Source organism: Benincasa hispida, chromosome 10, assembly GCF_027475165.1.
Source record: "Benincasa hispida cultivar pf3 chromosome 10, pf3_genome.v1.1, whole genome shotgun sequence".
NCBI lineage: Eukaryota > Viridiplantae > Streptophyta > Magnoliopsida > Cucurbitales > Cucurbitaceae > Benincasa > Benincasa hispida.
In genome coordinates, this window is record NC_143487.1 from 54,693,965 (window position 1) to 54,719,433 (window position 25,469).

General features: G+C 38.1%; 1 protein-coding gene across 1 annotated transcript; it reads left to right on the top strand.

Annotated features, from left to right (window-relative positions):
* The first annotated feature begins 1,684 nt into the window (after window positions 1-1,684).
* LOC120089148 (uncharacterized) lies at window positions 1,685-2,038 on the top strand. The gene has a single exon (XM_039046562.1). It carries the CDS (start codon window positions 1,685-1,687, stop codon window positions 2,036-2,038), a length of 354 nt encoding a protein of 117 aa, XP_038902490.1.
* Window positions 2,039-25,469: the final 23,431 nt, after the last annotated feature.

Sequence of the window (25,469 nt, forward strand, 5' to 3'; positions counted from 1 at the left end):
TGTCAAGACCAAGAAATCTACACGATTTGAGAAATTTGCAGGGACGTCTGGCCTACATCCAGAGGTTTATTTCTAACCTGGCAGGGCGGTGTCAACCCTTTTAACGACTGATGAGAAAGGGAGAGAAATTCGAATAGGATGAGACCTGTTAGAATGCTTTCGATAACATATAGAGGTACTTAATCATCCCTTCTGTCTTAGGAGCCTCAGTAGCGGGCAAACCGTTGATACTATACATTGCAGCGCAAGAGAGATCACTAGGGGCACTATTGGCACAAGAAAGAGAAAAGGGAAAAGAACGCGTTTTCTATTACTTGAGTAGAACCCTGAATGGAGCTGAGATCAATTATTCCCCTATAGAGAAGACGTGTCTCGCGCTCTTCTTCACCATAGATAAGTTGAGGCACTACATGCAGGCTTTCACAGTCCATTTAATTGCGAAAGTCGACCCCATCAAGTATGTTCTATCCAGGCTGATCATCTCGGGACGTTTAGCCAAATGGGTAATCATGCTTCAATAGTACGACATTGTTTATGTATTGCAAGGAGAAGTTAAAGGGCAAGCATTGGGTGACTTCCTGGTAGATCACCCGGTTCCATCGGATTGGGAGTTAAGTGAAGACTTGCCCGATGACGAAGTTCTCTTCACAGAAACCTTAGGGCTATAGGTCATGTTCTTTGATGGTGCGGCACGAAAAAGTGGTGTGAGGGCAGGTATCATCCTTATTTCGCCAGGAAAACACATGCTGCCTTATAGCTTCACACTTGCCGAGTTATGCTCAAACAACGTCGCTGAATACCAAGCCTTTTTAATTGGCCTTCAAATGGCTTTAGAGATTGGAGTAGCTTGTATAGAAATCTTCGATGACTCAAAGTTGATAATCAATCAACTCTTATGCCAGTACGAGGTGAAGCATGACGACTTGAAACCCTAGTTCACTTACGTTTGCTAGTTGATGGAGAAGTTTGAAAGCGTGGCATTAAAACATGTCCCGAGGACGGAGAACAAGAAAGCGGATGCCTTGGCAAACCTAGCCACTGCCTTAACCGACCTGGATAATATGCCCCTTAATATATCGCTTTGGCGGAGATGGGTTGTACCTCTGGTTGGGACTGCATATCGGGAAACGAATGCGATATCAGTCTACCTAACCGACGAGGAACACTGGCAGTAGCCCATCATAGATTACCTTGAGCATGGAAGGCTCCCGGATGACCCCTGCCATAAAATCGAGGTTCGTAGGACGGCCGCGTATTTCATTTACTACAAAGAGGTCCTATACCGTCGATCCCTTGAAGGAATTTTCCTTCGATGCCTCAGTAAAGAAGAATTAGCGAAGGCTTTGGAGGAAGCACACTCAGGCGTATGCAGCGCGCATCAAGCTGGACCAAAGTTACAATTCCAGCTGAAAAGAATGGGTTACTATTGGTCGGGAATGATCCAGGACTCAATGGATTATGAAAGAAATGCGAAGCCTATCAATATCACGTGCATTTCATTTTTCAACCGCCCGAGCCTCTACATCTAACCATAGCCTCATGGCCTTCCGAAGCATGGGGCCTTGATCTAGTCGGCCCTATAACACCTAAGTCGACAGCAGGGCACTCCTACATCCTCACAGCCACCGACTACTTCTCAAAATGGGCTGAGGCTGTCACGCTAAGGGAAGCTAAGAAAGAAAACATGGTGGATTTTATCCGCACTCATATCATTTATCGATACAGTATTTCTCATCGGATCGTGACGGATAACGGGATACAATTCTCCAATAGTTGGATGGATAGGTTGTGTGGAAAATACAAATTCAAGCAGTACAAGTCATCCATATATAATGTCGCCGCAAATGGGTTGGCTGAGGCATTTAACAAGACATTGTGCAACCTGCTGAAGAAAATTGTTTCCAAGTCGAAGAAAGATTGGCAAAAGAAGATTGGTGAAGCATTATGGGCTTATCGCACTACTCACCATACCCCTATAGGAGTCACCCCGTACTCTCTCGTTTATGGGGTAGAAGCTTTCCTTCCTTTGGAAAGATAAATTCCATCGCTAAGAATGGCAATGCAAGAAGGGCTGACTATAGAGGACAACGCCAAACTGCAGCTCCAAGAGTTGGAAACACTGGATGAAAAACGATTAAAAGCTCAACAAGCGCTAGAATGTCACCAGACGCGAATGTCTAAAGTCTTCGATAAGCATGTAAAGCCTCTGTCCTTTCAAGTAGGTGATCTAGTGCTCGCCGTAAGGAGACCAATTATCACGACAAGATATACAGGAAATAAGTTTACACCTAAATGGGATGGGCCCTACGTCGTCAAAGAAGTCTACACAAATGGAGCGTACAAGATAGCTGATCAAGATGAGCTAAGAATTGACCCAATCAACGGAAAGTTTCTCAAGAAGTTTTACCCTTAAAAAAAATTTAGAAAAAAAAACACCTTTATACGAACTACGTTACGACTTGATCCCTATCATTATAAAGGGTACATAGGCAGCTTAAAGAAATTTAAGTTCAGTCACGTGATAAAAAAAATATATGTGCATGTACATGAGTAAAAAAAATAGATAAATAAACAAATAAGAGAAGCAAAAATTTAAAGGAGGCTACAAGGCGCCAGAGAACATCACTGAGAAAATGACAAAAAAAAAATTCCATATAATATATTTCAGCACTACAATAGTTGAATCCAGTAGCTAAAAAAAAAAAAAACTCCTATGCCACTTCCTACTGAGGTACGCCTAATCCAATAAGACAAGCAACATCAAGTCAAGGTACCCAGTGGTAGTTCCCTAGCTCATGTTGCATGGCTTCCAACACATGGCGTAGGACATCCAAAGCTTTGACGTCCTTTTCAGAAAGGATTGGGGTGGTCTCGATCTCATTTATCGCCCCTCGCATCTCTGAGGCCTCTAGCTTATGCCGAGTCAAAAGGCCTTCGCTCTCAAAAATCAGCCGCGACCGGTCCGTTCAGCCCTAATGGTCTCCAACCTGGCTAGCAGTGTCTCTTATTCTTGTAAGGCCCGAGAGTCGCGTTCAAGTAGCACCTTTCGTTTAGCAAAAGCACTACTCTCATCGTACAATATCTTCTCCAGATCAAATTTAGCCTCCTCCAGACGTTGCTCCTTACTTGTTTGAGTTAACTGAGAGGAATAGGATAACTGAAATTGATTATACTTCTCCACGTTTCGGAAGTACACATCGACAAGTTTTCTGAGAAGAGGGAGGTTGGCACCATAAATGTCGAAAATGGCTCGGAATATCTCATGTGTTTTTTTCTCCAGACTAAGAACCTTCTCGAAAGAAGTACGCATGATCTTCTTGTGCATAGTCTCCCACATGGCCAAGGCTGCATGGCGTCGAACGTCGAAAACCACAGTGGCAGCACATAACTCAGAAACCTCGGGGTCGACCGGGGGTGATGCCCTATCTACTTGCCTTGAGAGCTCACTATTACTTGGACTTGCCAAGACCCTTGACGCTTCTCCGGGTTGGAGAACCCTTCCTGCCGCAGGCACCAAGGGGGAACTAGTTTCCTTGGCTACGAAATCTGAAGCCTCGATGTTCCCGACGACCACCGCCTCCTTGACATGAGGGATTTCATCGAGGATAGCACGCATTGGACAGGACGTTGGCAGAGATCCACCGGCAGCGCTTCGGAGGTACCAACGCCCTCAATGGCTGAGTCAACAGAAAAAGGTCCCACCATAGATTCTTCGCTTTGTGAGGCTTCAATTGTTTAAAGAGAGAGGTTTAAGGGGTGACTGCAAAAGGGGAGACTAAATGTAAATCGTACAGTTAAAAAAAAAAAGAGACAAGATGAGAGAAATTATATATATATATAAAGGGACGACGTACCAGTAGGTTAAAAGCGTTAGGAGCCACCAAATCATTTTGAACCCTCTCAAGAAAATCGACATTCGATGCCCTGTGCTTTTTGGAGGGTCGCTTCTAACATCGATCACCAGTACTACTATGACTATCCTTCTCAACCGGTTTGGAAGCATCTTTTTGTGCGATCGCTGCCACCTCTTCAGTCAGGCGAAGTTGCTTCCCCCCATGGTTGATCCCTCTACCTTTGGATAATCTTGGCGACACTAGGGGAGGAATAGTACTAGTCACTAACAAATGACGATTCTCTTCAAAGTAGTTCTAGTGTTTTGTTAACCACCAATCCTTGAACTGTGGGGTAACATGAATGTGTGGATCCAATGTACGGGCTGACAAGAATACCTGAGACAAGGGCTTGCGTCTCATGTATACTCTCCAGTAATGTAAAACGTTCTTCGGCATAGGGGTGGGAGGTATTCCCCCTATATCATTCGGAATGTCCTGATGGAAGCCGAACTGTCGGCCGAAGCGAAAGGGACTATACGACTCTATAGTTCGGACATTCCCACACTGGGAGGATATATAGCCTGATCGCATGTTGGAGAAATAACTGGACTTCAGAAAAGACAGGTCTCTACCGTCAGTTAGGCGTTCATGCCTGCTCCTGTTCTGAATGCTTGCGTGCCACTGAATATTGGCGCTGCCAATTCCCGTGCCTCGTACTTGTCGAAGTAAATCAAGCCACCTTCGCCAGAAAAGCAGGCCATCTTGGGACCTCGAACAGTTGCAGGAACGGGGTAATGCGTGTTGAAGTAATGGGCCAGCCAACTATGGACATAATGCATAGGGAAGTGAAAGTCCATACGCTCGATGGGGTTCGAAGCCTCTACTATCAGCCCTAGGCCATGATAGATATTGGCCAAGACCAGAACGACGAGACTATAAACAGTCCCGTGAGCCATCAAACTAGCTATTCTGAAGACCCCGGGGCGAAAGTAACCTCCCTTCTAGGGAAATAGAAAAAGGCATAACCAACAGGATAGAAAGGCGGCCAGATAAGTTTTGTCCTTCAACTCGTCTCCTACCTCTAGCTCCGCGAATAACATGTTTTCCCTATTTGATCAATCTCGAAATGCAATCTACGAATCGTGAGGATTTTGCGTAGACCGAGACCGAGAAGCTTTCTTTTGCTTCTGTGTAGCAGGCTTGTCGTATTTGTGAGCCCCTAGGAATCAAAAAGAGATCCAATAGCTTATAGCACTGAGGAGTCATTCTTCGAGGGAGTCATGCGATTTTCTCTCTGTGAGCACACTATCGAAAAATACGCCTGAAAAAGGTGTTCACACGTCTTCGGCAAGTACCTCTCTTTGTCGTGGTGACTGGTTAGCTCTTTGAGGGAAGGAACCACCTCCTCGTAAAATCTCCCTTTGACCGGAGAGCCCCCGAGCAACCAGAGGTCCCATAAAGAAATTGATGCTTTGCCCACCGCGGTATGAAGAGTGTTGGTTGAAGGGCACCAGGCTTCATAGAAAGCTCGAACTATGTCACCATTGCGATCATATGTGTACAAAGAGGCCGTCACTGTGCCAAGCAAACTGACGTCACGAAGGAATAACTCATTTTGACCTACTACAACTTCAAGCCACTCCCAGTAACAGTCAACGAAGCTGAATTCTCCAGGGACTTTCGTCATAACGGTCTAGCGGACCTGAACCTCAATTTGCGACATCCAAGAGTTAGCACTCGATCGGGATTAGGGGTCTCCTCATGAATAGAAGATCGCAGGATCCATGCATGCTCTCCTCGGGTCAAGGGCGCTTCCATCGACATTTTGGAAAGGATCATGTTGTCGTCTAGACTTGGCCAACGATCAGCGAAAGGACCGACTAATGATTTTGCTACAGGAAGGCTAAGTCCTTCCTTCATGGGTTGACTTCAGTCTTTAAGAATCACGAGATGCCTCTCATCAGATAAAACGTGCTCGGTGAAGTGAACCATTGTTCTGCAAAAAAAATATCACAGGAGGATAATCTTCAATCATTAAAAAAAAGAGAAAAAAAAACCCTATCCTCCGTGACAATTTGCTAAAAGAAGGGGACTGGGGGAACCGTGGTAGACCCTTTTGAGATCGAATGGAAGAGTTGTAAGCCTTTGCGGGGCCCATCCCATGACGATCGGGATGCACGAACGATGCTACAAGGAAAACCTTTCGAAGATCCTCCCTAGGGTGGTTGAATGGGAGAGTTGTAAGCCTTTGCGGGACCTCTCCCATGACGATCAAGACGCACGAATGACGTTATAAGACAGATGTTCTGAAGATCCTCCCTAAGGTGATCGAATAAAAGAGTTGTATGCCTTTGCGGGACCCCTCTATGACGATCAGGATGCACGAATGGTGCTACGAGGCAAACCTTTTGAGGATCCTCCCTAGGGTGATCAAATGGGAGAGTTGTAAGCCTTTGCAGGGCTCTTCCCATGACGATCAGGATGCACAAATGTGAGGAGAAATATGTATACCAAGGAGTCGGTCACATGGACGAAAAAAAACCACCTTGATTACTGACGAGCCAGCGAGATTAAAACAAAAAAGATGGTTGTGCTCCCTCAAGTTACGCTTCAACTCCTACAAAAAGCAGGGGATGAGTTAGTAAAAAATCATGGATAATAATAATAAGTAAAAAAATAAATAGATAGTAAAAAAATAAAAAGAAAAAAAAAGAAGATCGTGAAGAAAAAAAAAATTTAGAAAATAAGGGGAAAATAAGATAGTTAAAAAAAAAGAGAAAAAAAATAAAAGAAGAAAGAAAGAAAAGAAAAGGAAATTGTGAAAAAAAAAAAGAAAAAGAAAAAGAAAAGGAGATCGTGAAAAAAATTAGAAAAAATAAGGGGAAAAATAAGATAGTTTAAAAAAAAAGAGAGAAAAAAAAAAAAACAAAAGAAGAAAGAAGGAAAAGAAAGGGAAATTGTGGGACAAAAACAAGAAAAGAAAAGAAAAGGTGATCGTGAAGAAAAAAAAAATTAGAAAAAAAAGCGGGGAAATAAGATAGTTAAAAAAGAAAAAAAAAATAAGAGGAAAAAAAATAAAAGAAGAAAGAAAGAAAAGAAAGGAAAATTGATATATATATATATATAAACAAAAAAAGGGGGAGCCTTAGTTTCCCATCTCCCTCTTTTTTCTTTTTTTTTTCTCTCACTTGCAACAGCCCCCCATCTTTTTCCTCACACTCCCTACTCTCTCCCCCTTTCACACATCATCTCAACTCCGGCGACAAGTCAAAGCCCACCATCATCCGCAGTGAACTATACAAGCCACGGCCGCATCAACGATTAAAAAAAAGTATAGGTGCATCGGATCTAGTCTGGGTCATGGAGCGTGATTGAAGGAGAGCTGGTTGAATTGGACGATGCCAATCTCGGCTATGGACACCCACAAACAACTCAACGGGGATAACATCAAACATGGAAGAATAGTTGGCAACAAGCTCACCGGTTTTGGATTTGGATTGGATGCATTGAAAGAAAAAAATTTCAGAAAAAAATATCTGAATCACCGAATAACAATGGGTTCCAGAGCCATTTCCGCCGCTTACTCTTCAATTTCCTCCTCTTCTCATCTGCCTCCGCTTTTAGTATCACTAAGCTCTTAAGCCAGTTCCCCGATTTCACTAATTTCAACGGTAGAGATCCTCAACCACAGTATTGTCATCCAAGCAACTGCTATTTATAGAAGAAAAACAGCAAATCAAAAATTCAAATAAAATCTAGTTAACCACCAAGAATCAAAAGAATATAGTTAATAAAATCTATTAACTAGATTTTATTAACTATATTCTTTTGATTCTTGGTAGTTGATGAAGTGTAAAACTCAAATTTGAGTTGAAATTAGGATTCTGTTCCGAAAAAAGTGTTGTGCAAAATTCAAATGGTTAGAGTTTTTTTTTTTTTTTTGGCTTACTCCAATTCAAAGGAAAGCTTCAAATTATTCCACCCAATTTGGATTGGTCTCAGAAATCCCACCCCAATATAAATCAAAATCGGTAAGATTCAAATTAAATCAAGCTGAAATTGATATGAAACTCTTCTAATTTTCACATCAGAATTTGGTTTTATTCCAAATTTTTGTATAAGTGGGGGACTCAAATCCAAACCGTATTATGGATTGAACAAAAAATTATATCCAAAATCAATTATTTTTCGAGTCAAAATTTTGACATGCTCTTTTTATGTCAAATCACAAAAATTACTATTCCAAATTCAAGCTAAGATTTGGGTGTCAACAAAAATTTCAGCCCAATGTCGAGACCTTGACATAATCCAAGTGTTCTCAAATCAAAATATAGGCACACTCTAAACATTCACCAAACAAAAGTCAAAGGAAAGAGAAAGACAATTCAAAATTCTACTTCAAATTCACATGAAGTTGAGTATATTTTGATTTTTTTTTTTTTGAAAAAAAATTACTTGAATTTGGGATAGTAAATTAAATTTGCAATTAAAGTGAAGCATAAATTCTACTTTAGTTCAAATTAAAGTTTACTCAGGAACAAAAAAGTCAAGGACTGAAATTCATCTAGGCAAAAGTGTGTCAAACAAACAAAATTTCAAATCAAATTTTTGAGCTAAGTTCTCATGTTTTGGTCAAAATGATGCATCAAAATAAAGGAGTTAAAATCCCACTTTGATTTCGAATTATCTTTTTTGAGATCTACCCACTGTATAGACGTGCATAAATCTCGAAAAGGGGACATTTGTTGAATGAAAAATTTTGGACCAATCACAAGTTGCCACGTCGTTTACTAAATTAATGACGAATTCCTAAATCATTAAATTTGGGTCCGATTAGAAGTTGACGTATGTCCCAAATTGAATTGAAGACAAATTTCGATGACGCCACGTGGTTGAATCAGATGAGATTAAATTTGCCCAATTTGATATTATTTGGGTGAATTGGACCCAAAACCAACTAATTGGCCCAAGGTTCAGGCCCATGGACTAACCAAGCCCAAGCCCACGAAGCCCGCCTGAGAACTCTATAAATAGAGAAGTTCTCTTCATTTGTAGAGACAACATTTTCTACATTCAAAGAGCCCAGAGAGAATTCATCAATAAGAAGAAGACTCCTAAGACTCTTGAAGCTTCGCTTCTATAAGACAGAAGACCCTTGAATACACAAAGACTTTTCTAAGACTTCTACTCCAAGTTTCCAAGACTTCTACTTCAAGCTTCCAAGACTTCTACTTCAAGAACGTTCGGTGCTTTTCTTCTTCAAGTCAAGCATATTCACCCAACTGAGAGAGAATCAGAGGATCAAGTATTAGAGATCGAACCACATCGCATTAAATCAACTTCAACATCAACACTAACTCAAGTTCAACTCCACGAAACACGTTTCTCTGGAAACCTCGTGTGAACACCATGCATTAGCGTTCTTGCACCGCCAACATTCCAGCCTCCATAGATCTATAACCATTCTTTTAGATCTCCACCTACCGCTGAACCCCAACCTAGGTAGGTTGCCACTGCCTTTGGGAAATTGTACAAAATTGTATGATTGACCCATCCATAAAAAATTAATTATTTGTGTTCCTTTTACCATGTGAAATTCTTCAAATACCCTCATTTGGAAACCCACTTAACGAATAACTCATTTACTCTTCTTCATTCTTTAATTTTCCATTCCAACGACCAAATAACCTATAATTGAATGCAACCATTTATCTCAACCAGTATTGTATGATTAGAATTTAATGCTACTATATCGTAACCATGGGACGAGTAATGGAATGTCATTTTCAACTCTTCAATTTCAGTTGAACACTATCACTCTTCCCATTGCTCTATCAATTTAACTCAAACACGGATTGTTTTCAACTTCAGTTTGTGGGTCTAGTGCAAGCATTATTTGAAGAAGATCATTCTACCACCCAGAAACGGATACTGTACGTCTTTGTTATTCAGTCAAAATGAATACTTTCCCCATTGCTTTATCGATTTTCTTTAAGTCTTTGTTATTTGATGTGTGTTATAGAAGTTCATTCATTATTATATATGCAATCATGTACCATTGTATATGCGATCGTATATCATTAGATACACGATCGTGGACCACCGCATATATGATCATGAATCATTAGATACTAGATCATGTACAATTTTATATACAATCGCATACCCTTTTGTAAGCGATCGTTTACCACACATATTTGAATCTGTCATTTCAAGGGTTGTTCAATTATTATAATTTTCATATTGCAAATCAATGACGTTACTTTGCATCTTTTTACGGTATGACAGGGAGTAGGACCAGACCAGAAGTAACTATGTTGGGGCTCACATGAAAGGTCCAAAGATTAGACACGATATATTGTGTAGTGAACTAGTGAGTCTTCTATACCAACGATTGAATATTGATCCAAATTGACATACACATCAAATGTTGTTACAATCTATTGGTCTAAGCTCCATCGATCAATATAGTCGATGATGAAGACCTTTTTTTTTTAAGGCAATGATGCATCTTGGATGCATGATATTCATGAAACATACACTAAGAACATGTACCATTAGGGCAATCTGACCATTCTGATCATTCCAACCATTCCTACCAATCAAAATTTTGGCGTTCCAACTACATCAAGACATAACATTCCCACTATGTCTTCACTAGATGAGAACATCGATTCATATAACTTGGGGGATGATGGAAATGAAACTAGGATGAGTCACAATGTCCAAACGAGATGCACCTCATGGACTTACATTGACTATGGATGCGAACAACCTCTAAGTCCACAACTAGTCCCAATACCTTTCATTCATGTTCCAACCCTACCTGTTTTTATACCACCAATGGCGATGCCCTCAGATCCAATACAGCCAAGTGTTTATACCCAACCATTTATAGATGTACCTAGAGCATCTGATGGCCCATCTTATGATGAACTTATCTTAGTATCTCACGACTGTTTGAATGACAAAGATATAAAGGTTAGTTAGATTTTCTTTTCTAAGTATGATTTTTCTGTTAAATTATCAATGCTTGCGATAAGAAAAAAATTTAACTATTGTGTAAAGTAGTCAACGAAGGGCTTGTTAATCATACGGTGTTTAGTGGAGGAATTTAAGTGGCAGATACATGCAAAAAAATCGGTAAGAAGTGATTCCTTTAGGGTGACGAAGTATCCAAGCATACATATATGCACTTGAAATAAGGAGTGGTAATCATCGACATGCTAATAGCTGGATTATTAGACACTTAATTAAGTCCAAATACGATCAATTCAGTTGGTCATATCACCTAAGGGATATAATTGAATACGTTTGAAGAGATTATGGGGTGGACATAAGCTATAGACGGGCTTACTATGCAAGAGAATATGCATTGGTATATACATGAAGGTCGCCATAAGGATCATATGCCTTTGTTAACGTGAACGGTGAAACACTTAAACTTGCAAATCTAGGTACTGTTCTTGAGGTGGACATAGAAGATGAATAATATTTTAAATACGTCTTCATGGCCTTTGGATTGTGTATTAGAGGATTCTTGAACTACATTCATCCTGTCATTATTGTTGATGGGTCCCATTTGCACGAAAAATACAAAGGTATACTGTTAATAGCAACATGCATCGACGGTAACAATAACATTTACCCAATTGCATCTAATATCATAGACAATAAGAACGATGCATCTTGGAATTGGTTCATGACTAATTTAAAGGCTTTGATCAAAGAAATTCTTGGTGTCATTATATTTGATCATCATATTTCGATAAAAAAAAAAAAGCAATCACATCTATATTTCTTAAGGCAGTTCATGCCCTATGCATATATCACATCCGGAATAACTTGATGACCCAATTAAAAAACAAGGATATAATCCCATATTTCTATCTTATAGCCAAGGCATATAGGATGTCTGAGTTTGAAATATATTGGGCCAAGCTCCAACAGTATCCTTGTGTGATGAGATATCTTGAAGAAATTTAAGTATAGTGGTAGGCAAGAGTTTATCAAGTTCATTGTAGCTATGACAAGATGACCACAAACATAGTAGAATGCCTTGATGGAGTATTAAAGGATGCTCGAGAACTCCCTATCACAAAATTGTTGGAGCACATACGTGAGTGGCTACAGGGTTGGTTCTACGTTCACTGGTCAGACACAATTACATGCACAGACATCGTTTCTGATTATACAATTTATATTTTGAAGGCTGAAGAATTGGATTTCGAGAATGTACCATGCTTTTCTGGTTGATATGCATGTAATTAATGCAGATGAAAAACATTTGGGGAAGGAGGAGGGGTTGGTTGATCTTCATGCACGTACGTGTAGTTGCATGAAATTCAACTGTTCATATGCCATTGTTGTCACTGCACTACGGAACATAAATGTTCAAACTCTATGTGCAAAGTGGTTTGCTATTGAATGTGTACTTGCTATGTACATAAAACCGATTTACCTAATTGATCATAGGCAAGAATGGAGGCGATGGTCGAACTTTAACGACTTCAAAATTTTACCTCCACGAAAGGTACCAAGTCTTGGTTGACATTAGACCGTTCTATTGTGTTTTTTATCTTTACATTATGCTTATGCCGCTTTCTATCTTAATGTGAGACTATGTGTTAGGAGATAAAGATTAGTACTTCACGCAAAGCTCTAATTGCATACAAGTTTCCTTGAGTTAGATCCAAGTATAAACCTAGCCCAAGTTTCCTGGCAAGCTAGGGTGGAACACAAGGATTAGTTTATGCTAACGCAAGGTGGTGAAGTGATCTTTCGCAGTGTGATTCTAATTATAGATATACGTGTTGAGATTCTAAACTAAACTAAGCCAACATACATGCAAGAGAAAAAGGTTGGAGAGATGGAATGCGTTGACAAAATATGTAATGCATTGGAATGCAATGAGATGATTCCTCAGTAACAGACAACAAGTTTGGATGAAATCAATGGAACGAGATGGGGTTGGGAAGACTAACTGGTAATCCCTAAGTATACGTGTATAATGCGTCTAGGTTCTGTTTTCTACTTGAATCTTTCAACATCTCTTAATGCATTTATAAAACTTATCTTATCTCTAAGATGCATGCGTTTACTAATATGACAGATCAATATGATTAACTTTATCTCTGAAGCTACTCAATATTCTTATTTGATGTATTCCACAGTTACTCTCTCAAGCAATTAACTGTTTCTACTCAAATCGATTGATCAGATGGATTCAAGCATAAAATGTTTAAGTGTATATTAAGCAAGTTGGACACACATACATGTAAGTTAGCAGATTAACATTTAGTTCCACTCAACGCACGATGGATTTAGCTACTCATGATGAGAGAAAGTGAGAAAATGAATATGGAAATGGATGAAATCATGATTGAATTAATATTAATGAAAAATTTCTACAGAATCCTAGTTTAATCAAGACGAATAAAGGAAGAAAATGCTAAGTAAGGGAAAGAAAAGTGTGTCAAGCTGCCAGGGTCAATCTCTTGCTCCCTTTGTCTTGAACTTTAGGTGCTTGCTGCTCTGACTGGGGTGAGGACGTGTTGAAGGTCGTCTCTCTCGAGCTCTAACTCCGACAGAACCTCCGTATCGGTGGTGAAAATGGTGGTCAAACTTCTCTTCTTCTTGCAGGCGGCTGAGGAACTACTTTTTATCGAGATTCTACTGCGTACTCCAAAGTATCTGATTCTCTAACTCTCTAACTAACACTTTTTCAAGTGGGTAACATCTCCTTTTATAGACGCAGAATTTAGCAACTTATGATGTGATAGCATTAAATTCCATGCCCAATTGTAGCCGCCTGCCATTCTGATCAACTCAAACCCCGCCTTTCAGGTTGCCCATACTGAATTCAGCAACTACTGAGATTTAACGTTAAGTGCACGAGCGAAATGTATCTTCTTGCGTCTGCTGAGTTCCAACACATGCTTCTTGCATTGGCTTCTCTACAACACTTAGCAAAAATTCCACGATGCCTGCGTTATCAAGCGTTAGTAGTACATTTTTCTCTTAAAAGGATGCTTTTGTATATATTGAACACGTATAAGTAATTTTATGTATTTTCTACTAAAATGAATGCATTTCTCATTATTTGACCCTAATTATTTAAAATTTAAGAGAACAATAACTTGTATTTCTACAAGTTATCACGTTCATATGTCTTCTGCTGAGTAGGAGCGACGAAAAATTTATAGGTACATAAGATGCGATGACAAAGAACATAACAAAAAAACATGTAGGCAGACACTAATAACACCAGGCACGGGTCCATCGAGGATAAACGACATGTATCCGGATCATGTACAAATGTTATGTGATCGTTTAGATATGACTAAAAGATCATTTAGTTTAGATTAAAAGATCGTTTATGTTTAGATCTACTAGCATGCAACGGAAGCAAACAGAATCAATAAACACACTAATTACATTTAATTTGAGTTATAAAAGCATGTTTAAACAGAAACTTCGGAAGAGGGTTTCTAAAATACATACTTTTGATGAATTCTCCCAATTCCAAGCTGATCTTCACGTGATTCCAGCTTCAATTCAACAACAAACCATCAAGAGATCTTCTCTACTATTCACAGTGAACCACCAAGAGATCTTCTCTACTATTCTCAGTCTTAAATGAGTGGTGGAAATCAGATTGGAGTGAATTTGTGAAGGGAAAAATGGGTTTTTAGATGATGAACAAGCTTTATGTAAGAAACCTATTTCCAGCAGCCAACCTCCCATTCAACCAAATTAGAGTGAATTTATGCACTCTTTTCATGCAGGCACTAAAGGAGACATCTCAAGGCCACCTCAATTGCATGTATGAAAATGGGATTTTTGTGTGTATATGAGGGTCACACCTCAATTATGCGAAAATGTGGGAAGATCCCACACAAATCTAATTTCCAATTTGTATATTTAAATTTAAATTTTAATTAATTAAAAAATTAACTAAAATTTGATTTAATTAATTCATAATTAATTAGATTTAAAACATCAAAATTCAATTTCTCAAATTGAATTGAAATTGAAAATTAAATTGATTTTTAATCAATTCAACATATTTAATTAATTAAATAACAATTTAATATCAAAATATTAAATTGACCACACAACTAATTTTAAACATGAATCCTATTCATGTAATTAGTATTTAAATATTATAAACTCTCCAATTTCGTTTAATTTCGATAAATTAAACATTGTTAATTATATCGAATATACTTGTACAAACCCTAATTTGAATTGTTCAAATTCAAACCCTAATTTCAATTTGAAATTCAATTTGAACACTTCAAATTGATATCATTCCAAAGTCACTCAATTTATTAATTCAAGGTATTCATGTTTTACGAGCTAGTAGAGGGACCTTATGGACCTACAGATCATGAGCTCCAACGATTTAAGATTAATTGGCTAAAACTCTTTGGACCAAATTAATTAGTATTCGTTAACTATCAAGTCACACCACTATAGCTCGATAGTTGCACTCTTCTCCTGTGGATATATTTGTGTCCACTTGATTTAATCATAATCAGTAAGTCGACCCTTCACTGGTTGTTCGTAATAACGGTTGGGTCATTATGTTGTTTTACCACCGATATTACATCTTGCTCCTTAAGTTCCACTGATCATCTAATGAACAATTGGTTTGAGGCCCCTTGTTCAAGATCTGGATTCAGTACTTAAGAGAACAACCTTTCTCTTATCCCTAAATTGGGTAGGCATGACTTCTTTATTGCACTCTATGTCCCGAACTATCTACCCGGTCTTACCCTGAAATGGGAGGCTTATTGAGCCAGCGCTGTTGAGCCAACCCCCACCTATGCAAATTTAAGGATAATCTCGAATAAACAGGAGTTCATAGTTAGCTCAAGATTAAGATCAAGTTACCTAGGTTATCTAAGCGAAATAGTCAGTCTTAAACATTAAACAACATTATAAAGTAAGAGTGACTTATTTCTTGGTCCGATCTTATAGAAAGTCATTGCATAGAACACCCCTACACTCATGTCAATACATGAATGAATCAGGATCACTTCGTTTATAACACTTTACAACAAATTGTAACAACTGCAGAGTGGGCCGCATCCAATAGTGTTTCCAGAATAAGGCACCCAACCTTATTCATATACTATAGATCATTTTGACTATTTACACGAACCTGATCCACTTTTATGTCTTCACATAAAGTTCAAATATTCATATAATAACCATGGATCTTAGTTTATTGGATTTAGACTTTATAATTGCAATTTATAGATTCAATAACAACTTTATTGAAGTAATGTCGAATAATATCTTTATTGATTATAGAATGTGTTTAACTTTACAAACTGCGAGATTTAAAACATACAACCCAACAATACTCCCACTTAAATAAGACTTCAATGGATAAATATATACAAATAATGTTGAGTACAATTAGAGAATAAAAAGTTTAAATACAATAAACTAGGGCATCAGATACCCATAAATTCTCCCACTTTCCCTAGTCATAAGTATCTCGTAGAACTAGTCCTACTAGGTGACCCTCAAACACTTTAGACGAGAGGGCCTTTGTATATGAATCAGTTAAGTTGTCTTGTGAGGCTATCTGTATGACAATCACGTCTCCTCTGTGTACAATCTCCTTGATGAGATGGTACTTTCGCTCGATATGCTTTCCACGTTTATGGCTTCGAGGTTCCTTTGAGTTTGCAACTACTCCACTGTTATCAGAATATAGAGTGACTGACAGGTGCATATTTGGAACCACTTCCAAATCAGTTAGGAATTTTCTAAGCCATATTGCTTCTTTTGCTGCTTCACTTGCAGCTACATACTCAGCTTCCATTGTAGAGTCAACAATACAACTTTACTTGATACTCCTCCACACTACTACTCCTCCATTCAGAGTGAATACTAACCTCAAAGTTGATTTCCTTGAATCAATATCGGTCTGAAAGTCAGAATCAGGGTATCTAGTAATGATCTGATCCTTAACACCATACACGAGCATATAATTTCTCTTTCTCCGAAGATACTTGAGGATGTTCTTAACGGAAGTCCAATGATTATATCCTGGATTAGACTGAAATCTGCCGACTTTTTCGACTGCATAACATATGTCGGGGCGAGTACACAACATGGCATACATTAAGCTCCCTACTGCTGATGCATATGGAATTTGATTCATAACCTCAATATCTTGAGGTGTCTTAGGACTTTGTTCCTTAGACAGATGAATTCCATATGTGAAAGACAACATTTCTTTCTTGGAATTTTGCAGCTTTCCTAGAGGAAGACCACATCAAGAATCAATCTTTTAGATATGCTGTCTAGATATCAAATGCAAAATTCTTGGAATGCAAAATGGTTGATTCCTTTCTTGGAATTTATACAAAATTCCATATGCATCAACAATAGGGAGCTTAATGTATACCGTTAAGAACATTCCATATGCTCGCCTTTCAAAAATATGCTTCCCTCTCTTATGGGTCGTCCCTACAAAACAAAAATAGAAAGAAACATAATCTAGAAAACAAATAAACAAAATAATCAATTTCCATCTGGCTCCCTCCAGAAAGAGCAAATTCTTAACGTCGATTACTCGATGTGACCTGTCTCTTGTCAAGGTACAAAGAAATTCTCGTATTTCTCTGATCCCTTCTTGGATAAGTCGATATAGCTCGGTAAGGCTATAAGGCTCTTTATCTTTTAAAGAAAACCAAACAGGTCGAATTTTGTATTTTTAATTTTTGAAAAAGGAAATAAAACAAAAGACTATGATTGACTCAACTGAAAATAAAGACTCTTACTCAACTGACTCGACTGACTCGTGAGATGAAGGTGAGCAAAATTTAAAAATAAGAGGAATACCAGTACAAAGAATAGGACGAGGCTTGGGAGCCTCGGTCTCTTTTACTTGAGATTCTCCCAAATTAAGCCCATACTCATACTTAACCTCACAAATTTGTTCTTGGCATGACAGAGGATAAACATCGTCGTTTGAATCGGTCCATGTGTATTCCCTAACAAGGCCGGCCTCAGTGACACAGATGTAGAATAGCCCTGAATGATTTTCTGCACACTTAGAAAAATCATTAGTACGTTCACACATTAAGTAATCTAACGTCTTACCCTGATGAGAACTATAAGGGACCAACTGCTCTGTGAAATAATTGATGCTCATATCCCCCCTGCTCACCTCGGCATCCTCAGAAGATGATTCCCAAGACTCCTCCAGTCTCCTTACCGATTCAGTGATCTGAGCGATGTGATCACTCAGACTCTAAAGCTAAACTCTAACCTCACATTCAAAATAGAGGTCATCCTAGTGGAAACTGATGGGTTTTTTATAATCGTAGGGGCACTCATACACAAACTCACCAGAGCAATTAGAAAGTTCCCTAACTATATCCTCTAAAGAAATACCTGTGTTGGTAGACTGATATGGCATCAACAACAGCATTTGGCTAGGTCACTCCCAAGGAGGATAATATTTGCACTGAGGACCATGCAAATTTTGCATCTGCATATTATCCATAACTTGAACAATAGAGGCTAGTTAAAAAATTTGATCTCTAAGCCCACGAATCTCTCCCTCTAGTGTTTCCCGTTGTTCCGCGTAACTCGCTTGAAGCGCATAAATGTTTATATTTTCTGCCATTGAGAAACATTGAGATACGAAATAAAGAAACTATTTTAACAGTCAATTCTAACTAAAAGATATTAATTGGCTTGCTTCCTCGACAACGGTACCATTTTTGACAGACCTGAAACTTATGTCGTTAATAAGCTTCGAGTCTAGTCAAAAGAAAATTTGTAAAATCACCGAACTACTCCTATTACTACTAAAACATAGCAACAGTGGTAAGTGTAGAGTCGAACCACAGAGAATCGAAGAATTAATTTCTTTTGGGTTAGATTTTGACCTAGAAAAACAGTAAAAAATTGTGTTTGGTTTTTGGTTTTTAAATTGAAAACATGCAAGTAAAAGTAAAGTGCAATGGATATATGAAACGGTAGTGGATTCGTGGGGTTCTCGAATCAAATAGCCATTCAATATAAATTAAATCATTGTTTTATGCCAAAATATGATGTATTTGAATTATGCGTGTATAGCTACCCAATCGATACGAATTAACTAATCTCTGCAAAGGCCGACAATCAATTAATCTGAACCAATCGAGCATCTTAATTCATAATTAAGGCTGGAAAGACTGTGCCTTAACTAACCTACATGCTCCTAGATACAATTGGGTCCTCAGTGGCCATAAGGAACTAGAAACACATGCATTAAGATTCAAGATTCAACTATGTTGATTAAGTGTCAAGAAAGCCATGTTCAAATAATCAATTTATTCTTTAAATCTGGATTAAATGTGCGATACAAGGATTCAAGGTCAGCCTATAAACCTAAGCAGCTCATCTAATCAGTGCAACAAGGATAAATTCAGAGTATGGACGAATACAAGGATACGTGCGAGCTTGAATTTAACAAGCTAAGACATGTGATTAAGGTGGCAACAGGACCGGGGCGAGGCGGGGATGCACTTCCCATCCCTGCCCCATTCCCCGTTTTGGGGGGTCAGGGTCGGGGTCGGGGATTCCGGTCCCTGTGGGGAAAAATCCTTGCTTTTTATTTTATTATTTTATTATTTTTATTATTTAAAATTTACTAAAATTAGTATTTATATTGAAATTGTAAATTTTATGTAATAAAATAGTATTATTGTTACATATATTTATTTAAATTATCAATTAAAAAATTATTTTAATGTTTTTTTATTATATTAGAAAATTAAAAAAAGAAAAAAGAAAAAACTTTTAGTAGGCTACTGTTTTAGTAGATATTATTATTATTATTATTATTACTATTATTATTATAATATATTATGTAAATAATTAAAAAACCGGGGCAGGGGCGGGGATCAGGGTTGGGGTCGGGGACGAGGCAGGGATCCTCTCCCTGTCCCTGCCTTATCCTCAATCGGAGACCTAATTTAAATCCCCAGTTTGACCACATAACTGGTCAATGGGGGATTACCCGCCCAAATCGGGTCGGGGAACCGACCCTGCGGAAATTTTTGCCATCCCTATGTATGATTATGATAGGGACGTCAATCCAACATATAAAAGCAAGTCTAAATTAAATGAGATTTAAGAAAAGCATAGTTATGAATTAAAGCACAAAATTGAATAGAAAAATCATCAAAATAAAGGAATGTTCAATCCAAGAACTAAACAAAGATTACCTCATCGATTCATAGACAAACTAACCGGATACAAACCAAAACACGTCCATAATCCGAAAATAGAAAAAAAAAAAACTGACCTGAGGATACTAAAAATTGAATGGAATAGAAGAAGAATGAGGTCTAGCTTTGGCCTCCGAAGTTCAGCGTGATCTTGATTGAAAACGAAGAGGAGTCTTTATAGAAAAATTCGGGCCAGCGTTGCGACGCTTGGAATAGCGTTACAACGTTGATGTGGTCGAAGGAGAGCGTCAGGCAAGAAGTCCAACGCAACATTCAATGCTCACTTGCGCACCCTTTGCTTCTTCGTCTGTCAAAGATCGTAGCGTTGCAACACTGATGGCCAGTATTGTAACACCGGGCATTCTATCCACAAGCGTTGGAGTGAAGCATTAAGCTCATTACTCGATGCTCGATGACTCGATACCCAACGTTCAATGCTCGGTAGTATTTTACTTGATTACTCAACAGCCTTTTACTCGATGGTTGATCATACTCGATGAAACTCGATGGCATTTTGGTAATTTCAGATCCTTTAAAGCCCGAATGTTCAAATCAACTCATATTGCTTCAAATTAACTCTAATCTTCACTAAATGATTAATTCTACCTCTTGATCGCTTGGTACCTACAAAATAAGGAAATAACGAGCCTAAATTAAGCTAGGATTAATAGCTCTTTTTGAGAGCTAACATGCATCAACACGTGTGCCAGGCAACCCCAGATCCGGAAATGATGTAAACTAGCTTTATGTTGTCCATATCTCATAAGGTGTTTCTAAAACACTCTTAGAAGGAACATTATTCAAAATGTAAGTTGCAATGTCTACTGCATACTCCTAAAACGAGTTAGGCAACTGAGCATAACTCATCATGGACCGAACCATGTCCAACAAGTTCTGTTTCTCTGTTCAAATACATCGTTCTATTGAGGCGTTCCTGGTGTAGAGAGTTGTGACTGAATTTCGTGTTCTATTATATAGTCCTGGAATTTCAAGTCCAAATACTCTCCACCTTGATCTGATTGAAGTGTCTTAATAGATTAACCTAATTGGTTCTCAACCTCGGTCTTAAATTCCTTGAACTTTTCAAGAGTTTCAGACTTATAATAAATTAGGTAAATGTAATCGTACCTTGATAATCATCAATGAAGTTAATGAAATATTCATAACCTCCTCGTGCTTTAACACTCATTGGTCTACAGAGGTCTGAACGCATCGACTCTAAGGTTTCTTTGGCTGGAAGACCTTTTCTAGAAAAAGATCTTTTTGTCATTTTTCCTTCGAGACATGACTCACAAGGCGACAAAGAGTTATCTTCTAACTTGTTTAGAAGTTCACTTTTAACCAATCTCTCAATCCTATTGAGATTAATGTGGCCAAGTCTTAAGTGCCAATATAGGTACTTTGAGAAATGCGTTGCCTTTTTCTTTCAGTTTTAGTTGTTTTAAACATTTCTATGTTATATACAACTTCAACTTTAGATGTAACTTTTATAAGTTACTTTCTAAGTTTGCGGAATAAATTTGTACACCTCTTTTTGTAATGAACGCTTCATTATGACCAAAATTTACATTGTACAAACGTTCCAACAAACAGGAGAAGATATCAATTTTCTTTTACAAAAAGGTACATAAAGAACATTTTCTAAATACAGATATCTATTCCTAAAATTTAACTTAACCGTTTCCACGAATTTTGCTGAGATACGCTACCTTGATTTAACCATGAGAGTAATCTCATATTCTTCAATCTGCTTCCAGGAACTAGTTACCTGAGAAGAAAAACGAACATGTTAGTGGCTCCTGAATCCAATATCCAGGTAGAATCTTCATTCTCCATTATACGTGTCTCAATAACTAGTAAATCTAGTTTATCTTGTTTTTTTTTTAGCTTTCTTCTCGGCAAGATATTTAGGACAATTTTTTTTCCAATGCCCGTTTTTGTTGCAATGGAAACATTTTCCTTTAGCAACTACCTTCTTCCCTTTCTGTGCAGCTGAAGCCTTCCCTTTCCTAGTTTCCTTCTTTTTCTTTTGAATACCTCTATTCTTAGAGAAAGAAGGGCCAAATTTACTCCCAAAAGACGATTCTTTCTGTGGTTTTCTCTTTAAGGTGGAAACAACATTTGCTTCTACCTCTGAACCTTTATTTTTTTTAATAAAGATTCGTAAATCTGGAGTTCGTTAAGAAGAATCACCAAGTTGTACTCTATCTTATTCATCATAGCATTCGTTTTGAATTGGAAAGAACTCTTCGGAAGAAACTGCATGATGAAATCAACTTGACTCTTCTCATTCATGATGGCTCTGTTCACTTCTGCAATATTGAAGTGAACCATCATGTTCAAAACATGTTCCTTTATGGAGGTTCCTTCCTTCCTTTTGCAATCGTAAACGAATTTAGTTGTGTCATGCATGGCAGATGTGGACGGTTTTCCAAACAAGCCCTGCAAAGAGTCCATGATCTCTCTTGCAATAACTAACCTCTCGTGTTTCTTAGATAGTACATCAGATATATTGGCTAAAATATAAACCCAAGTCTTCTCATTAGCTTTGACCCATCTGTCATACGCATCCCCAACTGTTCAATTTGCATTGGGACTGGGGGATGGAGGACACTCCCCCATTAAAATGACTCGAAGATCATCTATTACTAGTATCAGATTGATATTCGATTTCCAAGTCCCGTAATTATCACCGTTAAGTTTTTCAAAGCTAGCAGTTGAATTGATGTTATCATTGCTGAAAAGTAAACAATTTATTAGTGAATTGATTAACTTTAATTTTAATCCAATTTATTAAACAAATAATAATGTACCTATACTCATTATTCTTTTGCTATGATACTTCAGTGAGCCAGTGTCATGTCACACCCCCTCCCAGTTTATCCTTTAAAACTAAAAGAGGAAATGACGACAGCAGTTACCGACCTAGATGCCAGCACTTACTGCCTAACTTAAATGAACTTGCTTAAAATCTCAATATGCAAATGACTTAGCAAAAACACATCCATGAAATTAAACAGTGCAAGTCTTAATTATAGTTACAACAATAAACATATGTCCAATGAAATAAGATGATCAAAATAAACATGTGTCCTAAAAGAAAATAAGTTTCACAAGTCCCCGACTCCTTTTCAAATGTATGTATATCAAAACAAGCTTAACCTAAGCTTCTTCCTAAGGTCATAAACTTTGGGTGGCAAGCTATAGTGGATTCAACCGCAAAGGAACTGACTGCTACCTGGGAAAGAGGAAAAATTTTGAAAAGTGTGAGTTGGTTGCCCAGTAAGTGACACACAGAAATACATTTCTTCTCAAACCTTTCATATGCTTTAATGTAAATAGATAACATGCGGGAAATTAATCTCAAGCAAATTGTATAGTATCATACACTAATTATAGCATTATAACCAATCATGTTATCAAACCTTAGTTGAGAACGAGCATTCCTAGCTTAATCTCCCAATATCCATTCATGGTCGTGAGACCCATACTTCGGTCCATAATAAAGATTGTGGCCATGAGAATCATACTTTGGCCTCTCATAAAAAACTACCTACGTGCACGTGGAGTATACAAAGTACCATCAACACCTTAGGTACTTCCTCGGATACCTTTTATACCTTCGGTACTCGGTATATTAGAAACATAACATTCATAGAGGATTCAAACACTATAAGCTTTGGGCTTAGCACTTACTTAGCTTTTGCCCTAAGAACATCATTACAATTCAACATGCATACTTCATAATTAATAACATGTCGTTGCATTAATTTGTCATACATTCTTAATATACGCTAGGATTAGTAAAACTCATTTAAAAAACAAGTATAAACTTTAGTTTCTTGGTAAACCCATGAACATTAGCATGAAAATCATTTGGAATGCATGTCCCTTTTGTAAACATATTTGAAAACATTTAGTCACTCACGGATCCTTGGGCTTGGTTCTTCCTAAGCTTTGTAGGCCTCCCCAATGGACGTAGCTCCTACACATAAAAGAATAAGAGTTTTGGCCTCTCTTTTGAGACTACTCTTTTAACTAAGCTCATATTTAGCAAAGGGTTGCCTAATCATCCACATTTTCCATATTCAAATTCTAACGTAAATAACTTGAAACTAGAACCCATTTTATGAAAGTTTCTTCTCCAAACATGTTTGGAATTTCGTTACCAATGTTACCAAAAGGTTTCAGCATGAAACACCTTGTGGTTTAACTTGGGCCTTCAAATCTTTTCTGACAACTCTAAATGCAACTCCTTGCTTGAGTAAAGATTCTAGGTTTAACTTCCCAAAATATGTAACTCAAACCCTATACCTTTTCTTATCAAGGTTCCTTCTACAAATCTACTTGAAATGGTGTTTACGAGAATACCTTAAAGTTTTGGCTTGAAAATCCAAGTGGTTCGATCTACACCTACGTTTCTTCGTCGAGTGTCTAGAAACGCCCAAAAATGCACCTACAACTTCTCATTCCTTCTCCAGCCTTCTTTCTTGCGAGAACTCCCTTCCAAAGGTTGATTTCATAAACTAGACTCGTAGAGATTTCCAATGGTACCAAGTTCCTTTTGTTTTTTCGAGCAAATCGTCCAAAATAAGCCCTTGAATTTCTCTTCCCTTTTATACGATTGTCCAACCCTTTGCATGAAATCTCCTTAAGCCATCTCACCCCCTAGTGGAGATTAAGGGCCGAGATTAAACCATCTGTCTGGATAACTGAAATAGAAGTCTAACATTGAGCATTTCGAGCAACTCGATCCTTGTTGGAAAAACTCAATGGAGAAAGGTCCTTACTCGATGGAAAATTCTGTAACTCTCTGTCAAATACTCGATGGAAGGACTCGATACTCAATGGGGAAACTCGGCACTGGGAGCCTGCTCGATGCACGCTCCTTACTCGATCGCTTGTACTCGATGTGTGACCCTTCCTCGCTCACCCTCGACACTCGACCCCTTCCTCAATCACTTATACTCGACATTCAGTAGCATCTACTCGATGCTCGACCCTTCCTCGATTATCTATACTCGATGCTCGACAGCATTTACTCGATGTTTGCCTTGTGCTCACTCAATGCTTAAGCACCCTTCAGCACGACCAACACTTAGCCAAAATTTCTCTTTGTAAAGCCAGATTAATAAGTATTGAGAGCTAAATTTCTATACTTAACCATTTTCCTTCTTCAAACTCATCCTTTACCTCGGAATGCACAAATCCAATCTAACTTAGATTTTTAACCCAACATTTTACTTAACTTAAATAATAAACATAATTAAAAATGAGAAAGTAAGGTGCAGGTTTTACAGTCAGAATAGTCCCCACCGGAGGGCAGTCGACTAATCCTTCACTGAATCAAGACATTCTTGACTAAATACTAGTACCAGAATAACTCTTA